This window comes from Ovis canadensis, chromosome 13 (assembly GCF_042477335.2).
Source record: "Ovis canadensis isolate MfBH-ARS-UI-01 breed Bighorn chromosome 13, ARS-UI_OviCan_v2, whole genome shotgun sequence".
In the NCBI taxonomy this organism is placed as follows: domain Eukaryota; kingdom Metazoa; phylum Chordata; class Mammalia; order Artiodactyla; family Bovidae; genus Ovis; species Ovis canadensis.
Window position 1 is genome coordinate 32,144,030 of NC_091257.1, and position 21,590 is coordinate 32,165,619.

Here is a 21,590-nt window from a genome sequence, read left to right on the forward strand (position 1 = left end):
TTCTCCTGCGGCCCAGAGATGCCCTGTGTTCTGTTCATTTCCTCTCTGCCTGGAGGCCTATCCTTCAAGGTCGGATGAGGACACTCTCTCACCACCTCCTCCAAGGGTAGGAACCAACCTTATGTGGAGCAAGACGTGTTTTCTGCCAGGCACACAGTTAGACAACTGGGCTGACTCAACCCATCAGAATGGAGGGCAGCGAGGGGGTGGGGGGGGGCGCGGGAGGGTGGACAGGATGGACCCAGCTTCTCACGACAGACCCAACAATCCCCTGCCTTCCTGGAAACTTCTTGGAACCCAAATCAAAGGCAGGGGGTGGAAGGAGAGGATGGGGGCATGGGAGGAAAAGATGAAAGAATAATCACAGTAAGAACCACAGAACCAATAATCATCCCTTACTCTAAGTGTATTAAGTATATGAATATGAGTTAATACAGTTAATGCCTTACAACCTGATAAGGTAGGGTCAATTATTATCCTATTTTTATTTTTTTATGAAGAAACTAATCCCACAGCTGATACCGTAGTTCACTTTGATGCCAGGTGTTTGAAAAATACCCCAAGGCCTCCTAGAGAGGAGATAATTGTCACTCTGAGTGGCCAAGTAAAAAAGGGTGGCATGTCTGAGAAATGCCACTCCAGGGGCAAAAGCTTTTTTTTTCTTTTCTTTTTTGGCCACGCTTTGTGGCATGCTGAACCTTAGTTTCCTGACCAGGGGTTAAACCAATGCCCTCTGCAGTGGAAGCACTGGGTCCTAACCACTAGACCACCAGGAAGTCCCAGGAGCGCTTTACCGAGAGTGTTGTAGGGAAGAGAAGCAGACACAGCTCTCGCACCCTTGACACTGACCCACAAGCAGAGGCCCCCAGCTCTCTGAGGAGAGCTCCCACCTTCCTAGGTCACTGCCCGCCTGGGTGGCGGCATTCTCTGAGGCATCACCCCACAGGGTACAACCAGATTCTTGAATTCCATCCAGGGATGAAGGTTGATGGCCAGCTCTAGATCTCCTCAAAGAGCTCCAGGAATGTGCTTCCCCCAGTTAACAGCTGACAGGGACTTTTCTGGTCCGGGGCTAAGACTCAGCGCTCCCAATACAGGGGCCCAGGTTTGACCCCTAGATCCCACATGCTGCTACTAAGAATTTACAAGTTGTCCCACATGCTGCAGCTAAGACCCGGAGCAGCCAAATAAACAAGTAAATAAATAACTAAAAATTAAAAGAACCAACAGTCGACAGTGACCATATTTTGCACACCTGTCAGGTGGCACCAGTGGTAAAGAAGCCACCTGCCAATGCAGGAGAGAGAAGAGACCCAGGTTCAATACCTGGGTCGGGAAGAGCCCCTAGACAAGGGCACAGCAGCCCACTCCAGTATTCTTGCCTGGAACATTCCATGGACAGAGCCTGGCGGGCTACAGTCCATGGGGTCACAGAGTCGGACAGTTGGACAGGACGTGACTTAGCATGCACTGTGTGTAAAGGGCTTGCAGTAGCTGGTGTTTTATATGCGTGATCTCCTGAAATTCTCATCTCTTCTGGGTAAGTCATGCCTACCCTGTGCACAATCCCATGACAAATGAGGTCTCTGGGTCCCCCTGCAGTGAAGGCATTTCCAAAGGTCAAACACCTGGCGAGGCCAGGGGTCAAGTCCGTCCCTGACTGACTGCACTCAAATCAACGTGCACGGCCTGCATTCTTAGGTTTACACTGTTGGAACGCTGTGGACTTGGACCCCACCATCCACATTGTCTCACCAAGGCCCTGACCCAGCAGGGAGCAGAGATAACTCTCCACCATAAATGTCCTCCACCGGAGCCTACCAGGCCTCCATCCCCCTCATCACAGAGGGCATCCCCTCATCTCAGAGGGCATCCCCCATCTCAGAGGGCATCCCCTCATCTCAGAGGGTGTCTCCTCTCATCTTGGAGGGCATCCCCCTTCTCAGAGGGTGTCCCCCCTCATCTTGGAGGGCATGGTGAAGAAGACGCTGGCCGCCCCTTCCACCCACCTTGCACCCACAAACACAAATGCTCTCCAGGCCTCCCCATACCCTCCAATGGAAATCAAGCAAGGCTCCTTCAAACCCAGTCACCAGCCCAAGTTCTGAACAGACAGGAAGCTTCCCATGTTCTCCTCAATTCCCCCAACCCCTGCTGATACAGGTCAGCCTTGTAATAGAAAAGGAAGAGTTTGAGTTTCATGAGAAAAGTTGAAAGTTAAAAAGTCCATTAAGTCGATTTGCCCCTGGTTGTGTTTCCAACTAGAAGAAGAATGACACTCAACAGCTCCTCCCGTGAGCCAGGGGGACTCAGTCTCCCTGCTTTGTGGGCCAGGCCAGGCCTGCAGCTAGGGGCTCTCAGCAAGCAGCTGCCCACCCACTGATGTTAGCGGGCTGGTCCTGCTAACACCCTTCTGTGGTCAGCACCCTCGGTCACACAAGGGGTACCCCTGGCAGGTGACAAGAGATGGACACACTGCATTTAACCAGCAAGTCCTCTAAAAGAGCCTCAAGGCGTTTCACTCATCATCCTTTAATCATGTTGCCAAGGGTGGCAGAGTTAAGCCACCTCCAGTTTGCAGGTGCTAGACTGCATGTCCCCAGGTTTCAGTGAGTTGGTCTGAGCCAGGCTAGAAATTCAGGACACAGCAAAGCCTGGGCCTGAGACACACCCTCCCACACTGTTCCCTACCGTCAAAAGATGAGAGCTGAGAGCCCCTGCAGGAGTAAGATGGCTGCTGTTTGCATCTAAGCTCCCAGGCCTTCCCAGATGAGGCTCAGACCCTGGAGCAGAGCCACCTTAACCCGGCATAAGCACAGGCTCAGTGAGAAGCAACCGCCACATCTCTCTGGAGACTGGGGTCTCTGCCCACTTTCCCCCCTAGACGGATGCACGGAAAGAGGAGTAGAGGCAGCAGCACGCGGGAGGCAAGAGTGGCAGCAGAAGCTCACAGAACAGCGCGCGTGACAGAAGTGGGGTCTTAAAGCCGGCGCTTGAGCATTCATCCTGCCATCACTGAGCACGGGCTGAGCAACCTGCGTGTTACGCTGCAAGGATGAAGAAGACACAGTCCTTGCAGACATTTCTCCAAAGACGACACACAGACGACCAAACACATAAACAGATGCTCATCACTAATTATTAGAAAAATGCAGATCAAAACTACAGTGAGGCACCACCTCACACCAGCCAGATGCCGCTGCTAAGTCGCTTCAGTCGTGTCCGACTCTGTGTGACCCCATAGATGGCAGCCCACCAGGCTCCTCCATCCCTGGGGTTCTCCAGGCAAGAACACTGGAGTGGGTTGCCATTTCCTTCAATGCATGAAAGTGAAAAGTGAAAGTGAAGTCGCTCAGTCGTGCCCCACGCGTAGCGACCCCATGGACTGCAGCCCACCAGGCTCCTCCGTCCCTGGGGTTCTCCAGGCAAGAACACTGGAGTGGGTTGCCGTTTCCTTCAATGCATGAAAGTGAAAAGTGAAAGTGAAGTCGCTCAGTCGTGCCCCACTCGTAGCGACCCCATGGACTGCAGCCCACCAGGCTCCTCCATCCCTGGGATTTTCCAGGCAAGAGTACTGCCATCATCAAAAAATCTACAAATGATTAATGCTGAAGAGGGTGTGGAGATAAGGGAACCATCTTACACCGTTGGTGGGAATGCAAACTGGTACAGCGAATATGGAGAACAGGATGGAGGTCTCTTAAAAAACTAAAAATAGAACTACCATATGATCCTGCAATCCCAATCCTGGGCATACACCAGAGAAAAGCATAATTCAAAAAAGAAACACACACCCCAGTGTTCACTGCAGCACTATTTACAATAGCCAGGACATGGAAGCAACCTAAATGCCCACCAACAAAGGAACGGATGAAGCATATATGGGACATATATACAATGGAATGTTACTCAGCCATAAGAAGGAATGAAACTGTGCCATGTGCAGAGGCACGGATGGACCTCGAGTCCGCCATACGGAGTGAAGTAAGTCAGAAAGAGAAAGACAAATATTGTATACTAATGCATATTTGTGTGATCTAGAAAAATGGTATAGAGGAACTAACTTGTAAAGCAAAAATAGAGATACAGACTCAGAGAACAAATGTATGGCTACCAAGGGGGAAAGGCGTGGAATGGATCGAGAGATGAGGGCTGACACACAGTCACTATGATATTGTGTATGAAATAAGTTACTAATGAGAACCTACTGCATAGCACAGGGAACTCCACTCAGTGCTCTGTGGTGACCTAAACGGGAAGGAAGTCCACAAAAGAGGGGATATACGCATACATATAACTGATTAACTTTGCTGTGCAGCAGAAACTAACACAGCATTGTAAAGCAACTATACTCCCATTAAACAAAAAGACATAGTCCCTATGCTCAGAGTATCTGGTGTCATGGAGAAGCGGAGGGTGAGGAGTGGCACATATGGGGAGCAGAAGTAGCCGAGAATTCTAAGTGAATTACACCACGCAAGGCTGACTTGTCAAGACGAGAATCCCCTGCCACAAGGAAAGGTATGTTGTAGAATTTACTTTTCTACCTCTGATCCGAACCTACTTTTAACTTATGGTCTTATGATATAGATAAAAACAGATGCATGCACCTCTAAGTATGTCCTGTCCCACTGGCAAAATAACTAAATCCTCGCTGAAAGCCCAGTAAGCCTAGTGGGGAGGGAGTGGGTGAGCTGACAGGACCCAGGGAAGTCTCAGGCAGTGAAGCTACTCTGAAAGGTGCTCTGACGGTGGATACATGCCATTACGCATCTGTACAAATGCACAGAACGCGGACCACCAAGGGCAAACTTTAAGGGAAACTGTGGACTCCGTGATCACCATGTCAGGGTAGGTTCGTCAGCTGCAACACAGGCAGCATCTGGAGAAAGATGTTGATGATGGGGGGAGGCCCTGCATGCGTTGAGGAAGCGGGGAGATGGAAAATCTACCTTCCTCTCAGTTTTGCAGTGAATCTGAGAATGCTCTAAAATGTATTTTTTTTAATTCAGTAAGACCACTGGATCGTAATATTGGCAGATATCTTAGTTCAGTCCAGCTGCTATAACAAAACACTATAGACTGGGGGGCTTGTAAAAGATAATCGGAAATTTACTCCTCACAGTTCTAGAGGCTAAGAAGTCCAAGAGCAGACATTGGCAGGTTTGGTGTCACGGGAGTGCAGCTTTTGGGTGGGTAAGCAGCCATGTCCACACATGGGGGTCAAGGGAGCTCACTGAGGTCTTCACAATCCCATTCATACGGCTCCGGCCTCATGACCCCATCACAGCCTCCCAACTCCATCGCACTGGGGGCTCCGCTTGACATCTGAATGGTGGGGGGAGGGGGGGACACACACATTCAGTCCATGGCTGTAAGAGCTCCGTCGACTTCTGAATGGTGGGGGCGGGGGGGACACGCACATTCAGTCGTGGCTGTGAGAGCTCCGGGCATCCAGCCAGCCTGCCCACCCTGAGCCCTCTCTCCCCCTGCCCTCTCCATGGCAGCAACCAAACCCACGCTCCCCCTGCCCCCAACCCCTGAAGGAGAGCTGCGTGCCAGAGCAAGACAGTACATAGCACAGCCAGCCATGGGAGTCTCCATGGTCACCCTCTGGGGTCCAAGACTTAAGGAGACATCCGCTTGGAAGCTCAGATTCCTGTCTGCAAGCTCCACCGTCACACACCATCCTGAAACTTCAATTAGGCCCAATGCGAACTATGGGGGGATTTACCAAACTCTAAGGCTTCTATTCACTCCCTAGCCACTTCTTAATCTGTGCCAAACTCTGCATACAGTGAAGGTGAAGGTGAAAGTCCCTCAGTCATGTCCGACTCTTTGTGACCCCGTGGACTATACAGTCCATGGAATTCTCCAGGCCAGAATACTGGGGTGGGTAGCCTTTCCCTTTTCCAGGGGATCTTCCCAACCCAGGTCTCCCATATTGCAGGCGGATTCTCTATCAGCTGAGCCACAAGGGAAGCCCTGCTCCAGTATTCTGGCCTGGAGAATTCCATGGACTGTATAGTCCATGGGCTGCAAAGAATTGGACACAAATGAGCGACTTTCACTTTCTCTGCACACAGAGCTCACGTAAATCTTAAAACAGGGCTGCTCAAAGAGATCATCAATCCAGTTTCACAGATAAAGCAGCTGAGGCTCAGAGGGTGAACATCTCACCTACAGTCACAGCACCAGTGTAGAGCAGTAGTAGGATCAGCCCCAGGGTCTGGCCCAGGCCAACACTCAAGACAGTACCCACCACTTCAAGTGTCCATAGGAGGGATTCCTCTGGGGGCCCAGTGGCTAAGCCTTTGTGATCCGAATGCAGGGTTTGATCCCTGGTTAGGGAACTAGATCCCATATGCCGTAACTAAGAGTTTGCATGCCACAAGGACCCGCCATCCCATGAGCTGCAACGAAGACCAGGCGCAGGTCTTCACCAGGTCATATTTATTTATATATATAATTTTCATATTTTAAAAAATATTTTTTAAGTGTCCATAGCAGAGTAAGCAGTGCCCTTGACATATTTCCTCGGTGCCCTGAATGCCTGTAGACACCAGCACTGATGAAGTTTTTTCAAAGGAAAAGACCAGACCTGCTGCCTCTGCAGAGTCAGCGAGCCGATCCCAGTGCTGACAATGACAACATCTCAAGATCATTTCCTTGGACAGGTCTCTCCAGGAAGCATTCAATTCCACCTGTGAGAGCAACATATTTGCCATGTGAATTAACTAAGGGGAGAAGAAATGACCTGCGCTTAAAGCTTTCGGTTCATTGGTGTTTCTCATAACACAGAATCCAAGCCCTCACAGGGCTGTTCCAATCACCCTTGTACGTGGTTTCCTAAACTAGTAAAGACTTACTGCTGACTCCTTCTGGTTTATTAATATTCAGTTGTTAACAGATACATATTAAGTTCCTATTGTTCACAAAAATAACTGGATTTGAGAGAGAGGATTCCTTTTCATTAGTAAATTACGACCTGATTTACAGACAGACAAAAGCAGGTTTCAGTTCAGTCACTCAGTCGTGTCGACTCTTTGTGACCCCATGAATCGCAGCACACCAGGCCTCCCTGTCCATCACCAACTCCCAGAGTTCACTCAGACTCACGTCCATTGAGTCCATGATGCCATCCAGCCATCTCATCCTCAGTCGTCCCCTTCTCCTCCTGCCCCCAGTCCCTCCCAGCATCAGAGTCTTTTCCAATGAGTCAACTCTTCGCATGAGGTGGCCAAAGTACTGGAGTTTCAACTTTAGCATCATTCCTTCCAAAGAACACCCAGGACTGATCTCCTTCAGAATGGACTGGTTGGATCTCCTTGCAGTCCAAGGGACTCTCAAAGAGTCTTCTCCAACACCACAGTGCAAAAGCATCAATTCTTCAGCGCTCAGCCTTCTTCACAGTCCAACTCTCACATCCATACATGACCACTGGAAAAACCATAGCCTTGACTAGATGGACCTTAGTCGGCAAAGTAATGTCTCTGCTTTTGAATATACTATCTAGGTTGGTCATAACTTTTCTTCCAAGGAGTAAGCGTCTTTTAATTTCATGGCTGCAGTCACCATCTGCAGTGATTTTGGAGCCCAAAAAAATAAATCTGACACTGTTTCTACTGTTTCCCCATCTATTTCCCATGAAGTGATGGGACCGGATGCCATGATCTTCGTTTTCTGAATGTTGAGCTTTAAGCCAACTTTTTCGCTCTCCTCTTTCACTTTCATCAAGAGGCTTTTTAGCTCCTCTTCAGTTTCTGCCATAAGGGTGGTGTCATCTGCATATTTGAGTTTATTGATATTTCTCCCGGCAATCTAGAGAGTTCCAGAAAAACATCTATTTCTGCTTTATTGACTATGCCAAAGCCTTTGACTGTGTGGATCACAATCAACTGTGGAAAATTCTGAAAGAGACAGGAATACCAGACCACCTGACCTGCCTCTTGAGAAATCTGTATGCAGGTCAGGAAGCAACAGTTAGAACTGGACATGGAACAACAGACTGGTTCCAAATAGGAAAAGCAGGTTTACTCATCCTCAAGAACAACTGGACAGAGGAATGAACTACAGCCCGGATGTAGGCACGGCCAGTGTCTGGATGGTATCAACTGTGTGATCTGAGTGACCCAATGTAACATCCAGAAAAGAAAAGCTACTTTCCCATTCTTCCTAGAGTGGCCTGTTCCACTTTTTTTTTTTCAACTGAAGTATAGTTGATTTGCAACACTGTACTAGTTACACATTTATAACATAGTGATTCAGCATTTTTATAGATTATATTCCATTTAAATTATTATAAAATGTTGGCAATATTCCCTGCGTGCTGTACATTACATCCTTGTAACTTATTTTAATTTTGTTTTTTAAATTTATTTTTTATTTTTTATTTTTTTTAGAGTGGGACAGATGTCTTTTATTGGTCTGACCGGCGTGACCAGCAGTAGGCCCCGGAAGAACTCCCCTGTCTGTCCTGGCTCCCATCTTCCCTTCCCTGGAGTTCATGATTCAACCACAGGGGAGAAGGGTAGCAGGCAGAGCCAGGATAAAACATACAAGGATGAGAGTGAAAGGGGCTCCAGGCCATGCATAAAACATAAGGTTACTAGACCATCCAGATAAAGTGTCCCTCAGGCAGAGCAGTTTCCCTACACAGGCCCCTCACCAGGAATGGCAGGGCTCAGAAGGAAGAGGTTCCTGAGAGGCTGCCTACTGTGCCCTTCGCGCCATTAGCATCTCCCGGATATTGTCCTCGGCTTCCTTCACACTCCGCTCCAGATAGGATTTTTTCTGTTCCAATTCTTTAATTTTTTCTTCTGCTATCTTCTGTTTCTCTAACAGCTGATTATGAATTGCCTCCTTGGATTGAAGAATAAACATTCTTCCTACACCTTCATACATGTTAGTCTCATCTACCAAAGTCATAATCTCTGTATCTGTAAGATGTGCATGCTTTTTCGTTCTGTTCAGCTGTTCAATCTGTACATCTGCAAGCTTCACCTTCTGTTGAGTGTCAATAACTTTGGCTTGAAGCTCTGTGAAGGCCTTCTTCAACTCCAGATCCACGGGGGCCGCCATCTTGCTTCTAAATTTATTTTTAATATTTTTATTTTTTGGCCACACCACGAGGCATTGGATCTTAGTTCCCCTACCAAGGATCAAACCCACACCCTCTGTATTAGAAGTGGGGAGTCTGGACCACCAGAGTATTCCAGTTGTATCTTATTTTCTACCTACTTCTTTATACCTCTTAATCTCCTTCCTCTATCCTGTCTTTCCCCTGTTCTCTTGACTGTTTTTAGAATTAAAGGATCTAAAGCTTTAAAACGTAAATGTTTATGGAAAGGCAATAAGGAATGCCTCTAATCTTCTTTTCCACTTTACCTTCAATTAGCCTCTGGGATCAGCTTTAAGTATCTAGGAGAGCCTTGGAGTGAAACAACACAGGTCAGCAAAGGACAGGTAAGGGAAAAGAAACCTCTGAGGTCCGGAGAGTGGAACTTTGAGAAGGAGGTAAGGTGGAAGCTTGGATGCCAGGTAGGGAGCCAGCCTAGGTCCACAGGGAGAACTCAAAGACAGAAGGACAAACAGCCCACAGAGACTAACCCTGGTCTTCAATGCAACCACAGCCATTTCCCAGAAAACTGAGAAACTGACGCTCCTCTCTGGCCACAGGATGAGGAAATAGGGGGTGGAAAGGACACTCTTCTCAAAGCAAATAGATAGAAATGATTTAGAAAGCACCTACAGGGTTGCCATCTGACACTGTGCAAGAATGTCCTTCCCTTACTTTTTACGTGTGTGTGTGTGTGTGTGTGCGTGCACACATTGGTTGACTTCCTTTGACCTATATTTCTGACCATTTTGCTTTAGTACAAAGCTGTGACAGAGGCGTCACACTTTTGGAACCCTAAGCTAGCTTCTACTAATATTTTAACAGTTTTATCATTGAAATCATAGTTATTATATTTAAAGTCAAAATAACATCACTTGGCCACATGCTAAGAACTATAGCTGGGAGCAGGTCTTTGTTTTCCAATAAAATTCTTCCATGATGTTGCATTAAGGGGTTAATGATATGACTTTCAGCTCCTTTCCAGCACTGACAGTCTTCTCCCCAGGTCTGTGCAGAGGAGATGGACTGGCCTTGAATGCACTCCAGGGACACCAGGCCCCAGAACATGCTGGCAGCATCTGGGTTTGCCTCAGCCCCCACGAGAAGCAGGGCTCTGCCAGGTGTCAAAGCTGATTTAACTGAAAGAAAGATGAAAACCAGCCATGGGAACTGAAGCTTGACAGCATCCCTGAGGGTGTGATGAGCGAGAACCAGAGCAGTATGGAGGACACTGGAGAAATCTCTGGCCAAAGATTCCCAGGCAGTGTTTGTCCTAACCACCCAGATCCGTCCCCAGAACACAAAACCACGGTGCATGCTGAGACAGGTGAGAGCTGAAGCTGCTGGTCAGCTCTCAGGGAGGGGAGCTGCAGAATCAGAGTCTACAGGGAAGAGGGCGGGTGGGGAAGGAAGAAAGGACAAAGGCAAAGATATGTACCCCCTTCCCAAGAGAAGGCTGCATGAGATAAGATGTCCATGGGGAGAGTTCAGATGCTGACAGATTTTTTGCTTTTAAGACAAGAAGGGGTATAAATGATCATCCTGTCTTATTTAAAAACCACAGTGTGATGGCCAGAATCTTCTAGATCTCTCCTGCCCTTTGTAAAGCCTCTAAGCGACAGTCCACACTTTCAGCCTCCATGTCCACAGGGGAACAAAGAAACATTGAGAAAGAATTTAGTGCAAAAAGCAACTGCAGGAGACTTTGGGAACAGACGTCAAAACGTCCATTTCCTAGCCTCCAAGACTCCTGGAATGCTTTACTTCACTGCTTCCTCGTACCAGAGCACATTTCCATAGCAACTCCCTGAGAACTGGCTGTTTCTCGGGGTCAGGAGGAGGCTGGCTTGGGGATCCTCCTCTTTGGGGGCACAGAAGCCCCTTTAATGAGAATCAGACCCCTAATGGGTCCCCCCCACTCCTTTCCTTTTCAGGATGTGTATGCTGAGACACTCTGGAATAGTTTGGGGACTAAACATTATGCAAGAAAAGAAATTAAAAATTAAAAGAGAAATGTGGCCATTCAGTGAAGCCTCTTCAACAAACCAGGATGAGAGGGCTTCCGCGGTGGTCCCGTGACTGGGACTCCACGCTCCCAAGGCAGGGTGTCAGCGATCCCTCCCTGCTCAGGGCGCTGGATCCCACATGCCACAGCTAAGAGTTTGTATGAGGCAACCAAGACCCAGTACAGCCAAATAAATAAAGCAAAAAATTTAAAAAACTGAGCGAGGACATTCTCCTGCTGATTTTGACTACTTGGCAAAAGTGCGTATCTCCTATCTATGAGGCTGTCTATAGGATCAGAGTACTAACTATTCACAAAGGTCTGAGTATTAATTATTCACAAAGGTCTGAGTTTAATTATAGCCAAATTCCATATCACTGTGACCATTTCCCTGATGGAGAAACTGAGTCATGGTAAGATCATGTGGTTATTAGTGAGATAAAAATGAGCACTCGCCTAGCGTGGATCAAAATCTTACAGCTATGCAGCACAATTCACAACAGCCAAGCCGTGAAAATAACCTAAATGTCTATTAAGAGATGAATGGATAAAGATGTGGTGCATATATACAACAGGATATTACTCAGCCAGAAAGAAGAATGAAATGATGCAATTTCTAGCCACATGGATGGGCCTAGAGATTACCATACCAAGTGAAGCGGGTCAGAAAGAGACAAACACTATATGATATTACATATATGTGGAATCCAAAATATGACACAAATGGGGAACTCCCTGACAGTCCAGTCATTAGGACTCCACGCTCTCACTGCTGGAGGCCTGGGTTCAATCTCTGGTTAGGGAACAAAGAGTCTACAAGCCGTGAGGCATGGCCTCCAAAAATAAATTGTGCTGTGTTGTGCTTAGTCGCTCAGTCGTGTCTGACTCTTTGCGACCCCATGGACTGCAGCCCGACAGGCTCCTCTGTCCTTGGGGATTCTCCAGGCCAGAATATTGGAGTGGGTTGCCATGCCCTCCTCCACAGGGTCTTCCTAACCCAGGGACTGAACCCAGGTTTCCCGCATTGCAAGTAGATTCTTTACCGTCTGAGCCACCAGGGAAGCCCAAGAATACTGGTGTGGGTAGCCTATCTCTTCTCCAGGGGAAAAAATCAATTAATTAAAAAATAAATTTAAAAAATTTTAAAATATGACACAAGTGAATTTATTTACAAAACAGAAAGACTTACAGAACAGGCTTGTGGTTGTTGAGGGGCGGGGTGGAGGGATGGATTGGGAGTTTGGGATTAGCAGATGCAAACTATCTGAAAACTATCTTTTATATAGAAAGTGGATAAACAACAAGGTTCCACAGTATGGCACAGAGAACTATAGTCAACATCCTGTGATAAACCATAGTAGAAAAGAATATGGAAAAGAATGGGTATATTTACATGTATATGCATAACTGAATCACTTCACTGTACAGCAGGGATTAACATGACACTGACAATCGACTACACTTCAATAAAATGTTTAAAAACCCTACAGCCACGGTCACATACTACAATATAGATGAACCTGGAAGACACTATGCTAAGTGAAATAAGGCCGTCACAGAACAAACAATGCATGATTCTATTCATTTAAGGTATCAAAAGCAGCCAAACTCATAGAAACAAAAAGCAGAATGGTGGCTGCCAGGGGCTTGATCTAGAGTTTCAGTTTGTGCCAAGCGAAAAAGTTTTAGAAATCTGCTTACAACAACACGCATATAGTTAACATGTGCACTGTACACCTATTTGTTGAGGGCAGATTCCATGTTACGTGTTTTTAATCACAATTTTAAAAATCTATAGCCATGAGCCACTTAACAGGTTTGTCTCTGATCCATGCTAGCGCTGCAGCAAAGAAGAGTCTGAAGACTAATCCAGGAAAATGTCTCCAGCCGTAGCTGTAGTAAGAAGCAATGACAAACATGCGCGAAGCTACAAGTGGACATGTCACCAAAGGGGCCATTCACACAGAAAACATGCGGATGAACGACGACCAACATCAGCAGTCATTAGGGAAACACAAATCTAAAGCACAGTGAGAAGGCGGCCGGCAGAATGGGAGAAACGACTGGCATTTCACGTATCTGATAGCGATCTGGTGTCTAAAATATGTAAGGAACCGTTACAACTCAAGACTAAAAAGATACCTGCATTTAAAACTTGGCAAGACACCTTGCCAAGGGCGGGAGGGGAGTTTGGGGGAGAGTGGTACATGTATATGTATGGACGAGTCCCTTTGCTGTGCACCTGAAACTGTCACAACATTGTTTATCAGCTATACTCCAATACAAAATTAAAAGTTTAATTTTAAAAAATGAAAGTTAAGGGGTGAGGGGGACGCTAAAGACTTGAATAGATATTTCTCCAAAGAAGCTACACAAATGGCCAATAAGCACATACGAAGATGCAAAAATCATCAGTCCTCAGGGAAATGAAGAATCAAAACTACAATGTAAGACCACTTCACTTCTAGTAAGATGGCGAGAATCAATGAAACAAATACAAGTATCGGCAAAGATGTAGAGAAACCAGAACCCTCATACACTGCCGGTGGGGAGGTAAAATGATGTAGCTACTTTGAAAAGCAGTTTGGCAGTTCCTCCAAAGCCTAAATACAGAATTACCATATGACCTAGTGACTCAACTCCTAGGAAAATACCCCAAAGAAAACATGCATAGGCAGAAATACTTGTACATAAATGTTGTGAGAAACATTGTTTATAATAAGCAAAAGTGGAAACAATAAAATGTAGTGTACACATACAACAGAATGTTATTTAGCCATACAAAGGAAAGAAGCACCGATTCATATTACAACATGCATCAACCCTGGAAGTACTATGCCGAGTGAAAGAAGCCAGTCACAAAGGGCCATATATTATCATATTTCATTTATATGATGGGTGTAGAATGGGAAAACCCATAGAGCAGAAGATCAGTGGTTGCCAGGGGCTGGGAAGACACCTGAATTGGGAGTGACTGGTAATGGGCCCTGCATTACCAGGGATGAAATGTTTTGGAAATACAGATAATGATGACGGTTGACCCTATATGGGAATATACTAAAACTCACTGAATTATATACCTTAAAAGGGAGAGTTTAATAGAATGTGAATTATATCTCAAAAAAAGTAAACAGTGAGAGCACACCCATCAGAATGGCTCAAACAAAAAGTTGTGATAAAAGCAAATGCTGGGGATCTAATTAAAATTAAAAGCTTCTGCACAACAAAGGAAACTATAAGCAAGGTGAAAAGACAGCCTTCGGAATGGGAGAAAATAATAGCAAATGAAGCAACTGACAAACAACTAATCTCAAAAATATACAAGCAACTTATGCAGCTCAAGTCCAGAAAAATAAATGACCCAATCAAAAAATGGGCCAAAGAACTAAAAAGACATTTCTCCAAAGAAGACATATGGATGGCTAACAAACACATGAAAAGATGCTCAACATCACTCATTATCAGAGAAATGCAAATCAAAACCACAATGAGGTACCATTTCACACCAGTCAGAATGGCAGGGATCCAAAAGTCTACAAGCAATAAATGCTGGAGAGGGTGTGGAGAAAAGGGAACCCTCTTACACTGTTGGTGGGAATGCAAACTAGTACAGCCACTATGGAGAACAGTGTGGAGATTCCTTAAAAAACTGGAAATAGAACTGCCTTATGACCCAGCAATCCCACTGCTGGGCATACACACCGAGGAAACCAGAATTGAAAGAGACACGTGTACCCCAGTGTTCATCGCAGCACTGTTTATAATAGCCATGACATGGAAACAACCTAGATGTCCATCAGCAGATGAACGGATAAGAAAGCTGTGGTACATATACACAATGGAATATTACTCAGCCATTAAAAAGAATACATTTGAATCAGTTCTGATGAGGTGGATGAAACTGGAGCCTATTATACAGAGTGAAGTAAGCCAGAAAGAAAAACACCAATACAGTATACTAACACATATATATGGAATTTAGAAAGATGGTAATGATAACCCTCTATGCGAGACAGCAAAAGAGACACAGATGGATAGAACGGACTTTTAGACTCTGTGGGAGAGGGAGATGGTGGGATGATTTGGGAGAATGGCATTGAAACATATATACTATCAGGTAAGAAATGAATCGCCACTCTATGTTTGATACAGGATACAGGATGCTTGGGGCTGGTGCACGGGGATGATCCAGAGAGATGATATGGGGTAGGAGGTGGGAGGGGGGTTCAGGATTGGGAACTCATGTACACCCGTGGCTGATTCATGTCAATGTATGGCAAAACCAATACAGTATTGTAAAGCAAAATAAAGTAAAAATAAAAATTTTTAAAAATATATAAATAAATAAATAAAGATTAAAAAATTAGAATGGAAGAAAAGTTTTTGAGCATTCACCCCAATAAATGTATACTTATCTGTGCAGTTAATTTTACATGCTGTATATTAATACATATTGATAAGTGCCATAAAAATATAAGTAAATAAATGTAATTACATATTAAACAACAGTAAATTTAAAAAAAGCAAATGCTGGCAACTATGCAAAAAATTTGATCACTGATACACTGTTGGTTGGAATGTAAATGATTCTGCCACTTTGGAAAATAGTTTGCAAACTTCTTTTTAAAATGACAAGTGTTTCTTTTAAAGTGACAAATGACCCAGCCTATGACACTCCTGGGCATCTACTGTAGAGAAATGAAAACTTCTGTCCACATAAAATTCTACACACCAGTGTTCAGAGTAGCTTTTCCATTACAGCTTATAACTGAAAACTACCCAGTGTCCTTCAGTGGTGAAAGATTAATCAAATGATGGTCCATCCATCACACAGAACGTTACTCAGCAAAAAAAGAACAACAATAAGTCAGATTAACCTGAGGGAGATTACTCTGAGTGAAGGAAGATAATCTCAAAAGGTTCCACAACCAGTATAGCTCTACTTGTGAAACCACTGAAATAACAAAACTCTGGGGACAGAGAACAGGTGAGTGGCTGCCAAAGTTTGGGGTGGGCAGCAGAGAAGGCGGCGCTGTGAGGAGGAGCACGAGGGAGCCTGGGATGACGGGGTGGCTCTGTGCCGTGACTGCGTTGGTGGTGACAGGAAGCTGCAAACACAGAAGTGCATGAGTAAGTGGCAGCATCTGGATCAGCTCTGTGCATGGTTCCCATGTCATCACCCGGATCTGCTATCGCCCTAGTTACCCAAGATGCTCAGTGGGGAAGAAGGGGCAGAGGGGTGCCAAAGACTTCGCTCCATTTCTTTGCAACTGCCAGTGAATCTATATTTATTCCAAAATAAGAAGCTTGTGGGTGTTTTTTAAATAACTACATAGGGTATTAGCCAATGTTTAAAAGTAACAGCTTATCTGCAAACCAGAAAGAGACAGACAAAAGAACAACCGGATGGATACCAAGAGGAGAATGGAGGGTGGGGATGAACTGGGAGACTGGAATTGACGCATATACACTCCTGATACTGTGCATAAAATAGATAACTAATGACCATGTACTGTACAACTAAGGGAACACTAGTCAGCGCTCTCTGGTGACCAAAATGGGAAGGAAATCCAAAAAAGAAGGGATATATGTATACGCATAGCTGATTCACTTTGCTGTACAGCAGAAACTAACCCAATGTGGTGAAGCAACTGTATTCTAATAAAAATTAACTTTAAGAGAGGCAACAGCTGTGTTTCAATAAAGCTTATAGTTCAAGGCAGGAGAAGAGACGATAACCCTAACCCTGATGACTACAAACCATCACCTCTCCAACATGTCAAAGAACTCCTCCTTCTAGTGTGAACTGCACGTACTTGACAACAAATCAAGAGCTTCTGGCACGGAGCCACTAACTCACATGACCTCACACTCACCCTCTAGCCCCTTGCATGCAGCTCTTGCTGTCCTAACACACCCTCATCCTCATCTCTGGGCTTCCCTTCATGCTCTTCCCTGTCTAAACTCATTTCCCCAGGTATCCAAATACTTCCCCAGCTTATCCATCTTTCCATGTGGGTTAGTTATCTCTAACGAGATGCTCCAGTTCAGACCCCAGGTTGTCCTCCTCTACTATATTCACCATAACACATGACACAGCGCTGAGGGTGTAGGAAGCACCCAAAGACCGCTGCAGATGGAATAAAGGGCGTCCTGCCTCAAGACCTTTAATTCTCACTCTTGTGAGCTACACGATGCAGAGCGGGCACATGCAGGCACGAGAAAGTCAAGACATAACGTTCCACACGTAATCACTACTGTGCATTTTTAAACACTTTTGCGGGAAATGTGGTACTTAGCCAACACCTTGGGGGTGGCTGAGGCCCTACAAGATGAGGAAAAAGACAAAAAAACAGCTTTTAAAACTGGGCATAGGGACTTCCCTGGTGGTCCCGTGGTTGAGATGCCCCCTTCCAATGTAGGGGGTGCAGGGAAGTAGTATCTCACATGCCTCATGACCAATAAAGCCAGAGCAGAAACAACATAAGCAATGTTTGCAACAAATTCAATAGAGACTTTAAAAATGGACCACATTTTAAAAAAAAATCTTAAAAAAAAGTGGGGAAAGAAAAGTAGACTGCGATCAGGGAGCTGGAAGGACACAGGAAGAGCCCCACTTCCAAATGTATCCTGAACCAGCTGTTCCTCTCCAGCGCCACCGCGGCCCCCAGCCCCAGTGTGCGTGCCTCACATCACACCACCCCTCCGTGGCTCCCCAAAGCACAAAGCTCTAAACCTCATACGTTTGCTTAGAAAGCTCCGAATGGTCTGACTCCTGCTCACCTCTACAAATTCATTTCATTTCATTCTTCCCCACCAACAATGCCCGCTCCACACCTTTCCATCCCTCAAGCATGTCAAGCAAGGTCTAGGTCGCACAATGGCACTGCCTTGTTCTTCTCCCTGGAATGCTTTGCCACCTGATCTCTGTATGGCCAGCCTTAGGTCATTCAGACTTCAGTGCAGGTTTTATCTCCTCAGCCTAGTTACTAGTTCCTCCTTGTCCGTCACCACCCTCTCTTAATTCTTTGCCAAACCCCTCATCATCTGACATTTTTCTTATCGACTGATGTAGTGACTATCTCTTCCTCATCCCACCACAGTGTAAGTTCCAGGAGGGCAGGGAACTCTCTTCTCGGTTTTTCCTTTTTTTACTCCCAGTGCCTGACATACAGCAGGTATATAACAAATATGTGTATGGCGAAGGTCTGAACAAATGAATGAATGAAAAAGAGCACCACTCTACCTACCGCACAGTCCTGACTCTCTGGTAAATGAATGATCTATTAATGGCAATCTAGGAACTTCCCTGGTGGTCCAGTGGCTAAGACTCTGCGCTCCCACTGCAGAGGGCCCAGGTTGAATCCCTGGCAGGGGATTTACATTCCACATGCTGCAACAAAGATGGAAGAGCCCACGTGCCAGAACTAGACGCAGAGTAGCCAAATGAATTTTTAAAAATAAAATTAACACAAAGACCTGTCAGGTTTTTAAAAATGGCAATCTAAAAGTTACCAGCATTCAGTTAGAGGATAAGTTGGTAACATGATCCTTGATACCTCAAAAGGACTCTGAAAACAGTGAACCACTGACTCCTGAATGACACGGAGGTTAATCCACATCTAATACAGTTGGCCCTCTGCATCCGTGGTTCCCCTGTATCCTCAGACTCAACCAATCATGAACCGTGTGGTACTCTACTTACTACGAAGAATATCAACATATAAATGGACCTGTGCCAGTCAAACCTGTGTTGTTCAAGGGTCAACTGTGTTATAGATCATCAACAAGGTCCAGATCAAGCCTCCTCGCTTCTCTAGAATCTTTCTAGAATAGTCAGAGCCTCACTGACCACCTCCTTTCTCCAACTTCCTAAAGCTTTCACTGCCTACACCATTCATGTGATACTCCACAACCCCCTTCTGTATGTTGGTACTCATGCCTGCCATGAGAGGGACTGTGAGGTTCTGGGAATACAACCACCAATAAGAAGGAGTTTACCTTCCAGGTGGGGGATAGAGAGAGTAAACCAGTCTTTTCATAAATCATTATTTAGTGGTTTTTAACAAGTGCCACACACACATAAACACAAGTGTGCACTAATAGTACAATCAAAGAACAGAACAAGACCAGCGGCACAGAAGAAGGACAGCAGGTAGGAAGGGGGTCAGGGACATGACAGTCCATGAAAAGAAAAGCTCTCCGTTTTGCAGAGACCAGGGAGTCGGCAGCATGGAGACCAGAAACAACGTGAACTTGAGGTCAGGGGACACTGGTCTCACATCCAGCACCAGCACTGTCCACCCACAGCCCTTGACTTGTCTGGGTGAAAGCTGACTCAACTGCGATAATTAGAACAGAACCAAGCTCGATGTTGACAGAACCCTTAGAGAAATAAAATGTAACCCTGTCATTTTCCAGAGGTGAAATTATTTCATTTCAAAGAACATTTATTGAGCATGTATTAATTACATTTTAAGCATAAAAATCCATCGAGGTGAATGGATTTGCCCCATATTAGCATGAGTTAGCGGAGAAGGCAACGGCACCCCACTCCAGTCCTCTTGCCTGGAGAATCACATAGATGGAGAAGCCTGGTGGGCTGCAGTCCATGGGGTCGCGAAGAGTCGGACATGACTGAGCGACTTCACTTTCACTTTTCACTTTCATGCATTGGAGAAGGCAATGGCAACCCACTCCAGTGTTCTTGCCTGGAGAATCCCAGGGACGGGGGAGCCTGGTGGGCTGCCGTCTATGGGGTCGCACAGAGTTGGACATGACTGAAGCGACTTGGCAGCAGCAGCAGCAGCATGAGTTAGTGGGCACAGTCTCCCTTCACTGAGCTGGTCGAGAGCAGTGACTCTCAAAGTCTGCAGATTCTTGGGGGATCCTGAGTTCCTTTCAGGGGAGCCCATGCGATCAAAACTCTTTTCAGAACAACACTAAGATGTCAGGGTCACTGTGTTGACATTTGCACCGCAGCTGTAAAAGCAAAAGTGAGCAAAACTAACGGCACCTAGCACAAAGCGAGGCAGAGCTGCCAAGTAACACTAATAGTCATTGCATTGTTTAGTGCCTGATGTGGGCAGAAAAGAAAAAGGCGGTCCACAAGGTCTGTGATAAGTTTCCCTGGGGGTCCAGTGGTTAGAGGTCCATCTGCCAATGCAGGGGACACAGTTTTGATCCTTGGTCTGGGAAGATTCCACATGCTGTAAGAGGCAACTAAGCCCCAACTACCGAGGCTGCACTTGAGAGCCCACAGACCACAACTACTGAAGCCTGCACGCCCTAGGACCTGCGCTCTGCAAGAGAGGCCACCACGAAGAGAAGCCCGCACACTGCAACTGCAGAGTAGCCCCGCTTGCCACTTCTGAAGAAATCCGAAGCACACAAAGCGCCCTGAGTGCTCAAAGTACAACGGCTGTCTCAAGGCAAAGCACCTCCATGACTGAGTTCTGAGCTGAACTAGCGGCTTTCTTTGTGAAAGACTATTTTTACTTGAAAGGACGAATGACAGATAAACTCTAGATTTCAGCATTTGATAGAAATTTTCTTGAAAATGAATAAAGGAGGCCTGTCATGTTAAGGGAAAATAACAGATTTTTTTGCCACTGATAAAACTTGAGCTTTCAAGCAAAAAGTAGAATTTTAGAAAACTTGCCACTGCATGCTTGACATTTTTCCACTACTTCAAGACTTTTCTGATGAGATCGATGGTGATATTGATGAAGTGATTTTTTAATACTGTATAATTAAAAGTCTCAACATTTTCAACATCTGTGAAACTCTGAACCAGTATTTTTCATATGGTCAAATCATCATGTTACAAAATCATGCATGGATTTAAAAAACCCATTCAAAGGGCAAGAAAGACTATTGGATTTTCATGTAGGAATACAACAAAACTCACTGATAAGATTTCAGATTCTGCACCATAGCTATTAAGAAACTATCACTTTTTGAGTTTTGATGTAGTATCAAAGAAGAACAAATACAGAAAAAGCCCTTAACCTACACTTAACAAGTGCACAAACACTCATTAAATTGACCTTATACTCCTCCATGCCTAAGGGATATCTTTGTTCTTGAACAAATAACATGTAAATTAGACTGTCTAGGCAAAGTTCCAGGGACATTTTAAACCAAGTACTTTTGCACTTTATGGAAGATGTGGATGAACTGAATTATGATTTTTCTTGACCCATCTGGGCTCAAATTTCACTTTTAAAATGACAGATCCTCTTTCCCATTCCTATTTGCTTCCTCCCCCATTCTTTTTTTTAAATTAATTTATTTAATTGGAGGCTAATTACTTTACAATATTGTAGTGGTTTCTGACATACATTGACATGAATCAGCCGTGGGTGTACATGTGTTCCCCATCCCGAACCCCCCTCCCACCTCCCTCCCCATCCCATCCCTCAGGGTCATCCAAGTGCAGCAGCCCTGAGCACCCTGTCTCATGCA

General features: G+C 45.5%; 2 protein-coding genes across 2 annotated transcripts in view; both read right to left on the minus strand.

The window, feature by feature from the left end:
- CCDC3 (coiled-coil domain containing 3) overlaps positions 1 to 21,590 on the minus strand; it is an 89,006-nt gene that overhangs the window by 49,519 nt on the left and 17,897 nt on the right. The window lies entirely within an intron of this gene.
- On the minus strand, positions 8,367 to 11,166 carry LOC138416925 (prefoldin subunit 1). Its single transcript, XM_069546405.1, has one exon. It carries the CDS (start codon positions 9,079 to 9,081, stop codon positions 8,713 to 8,715), a length of 369 nt encoding a protein of 122 aa, XP_069402506.1. The 5' UTR covers positions 9,082 to 11,166; the 3' UTR covers positions 8,367 to 8,712.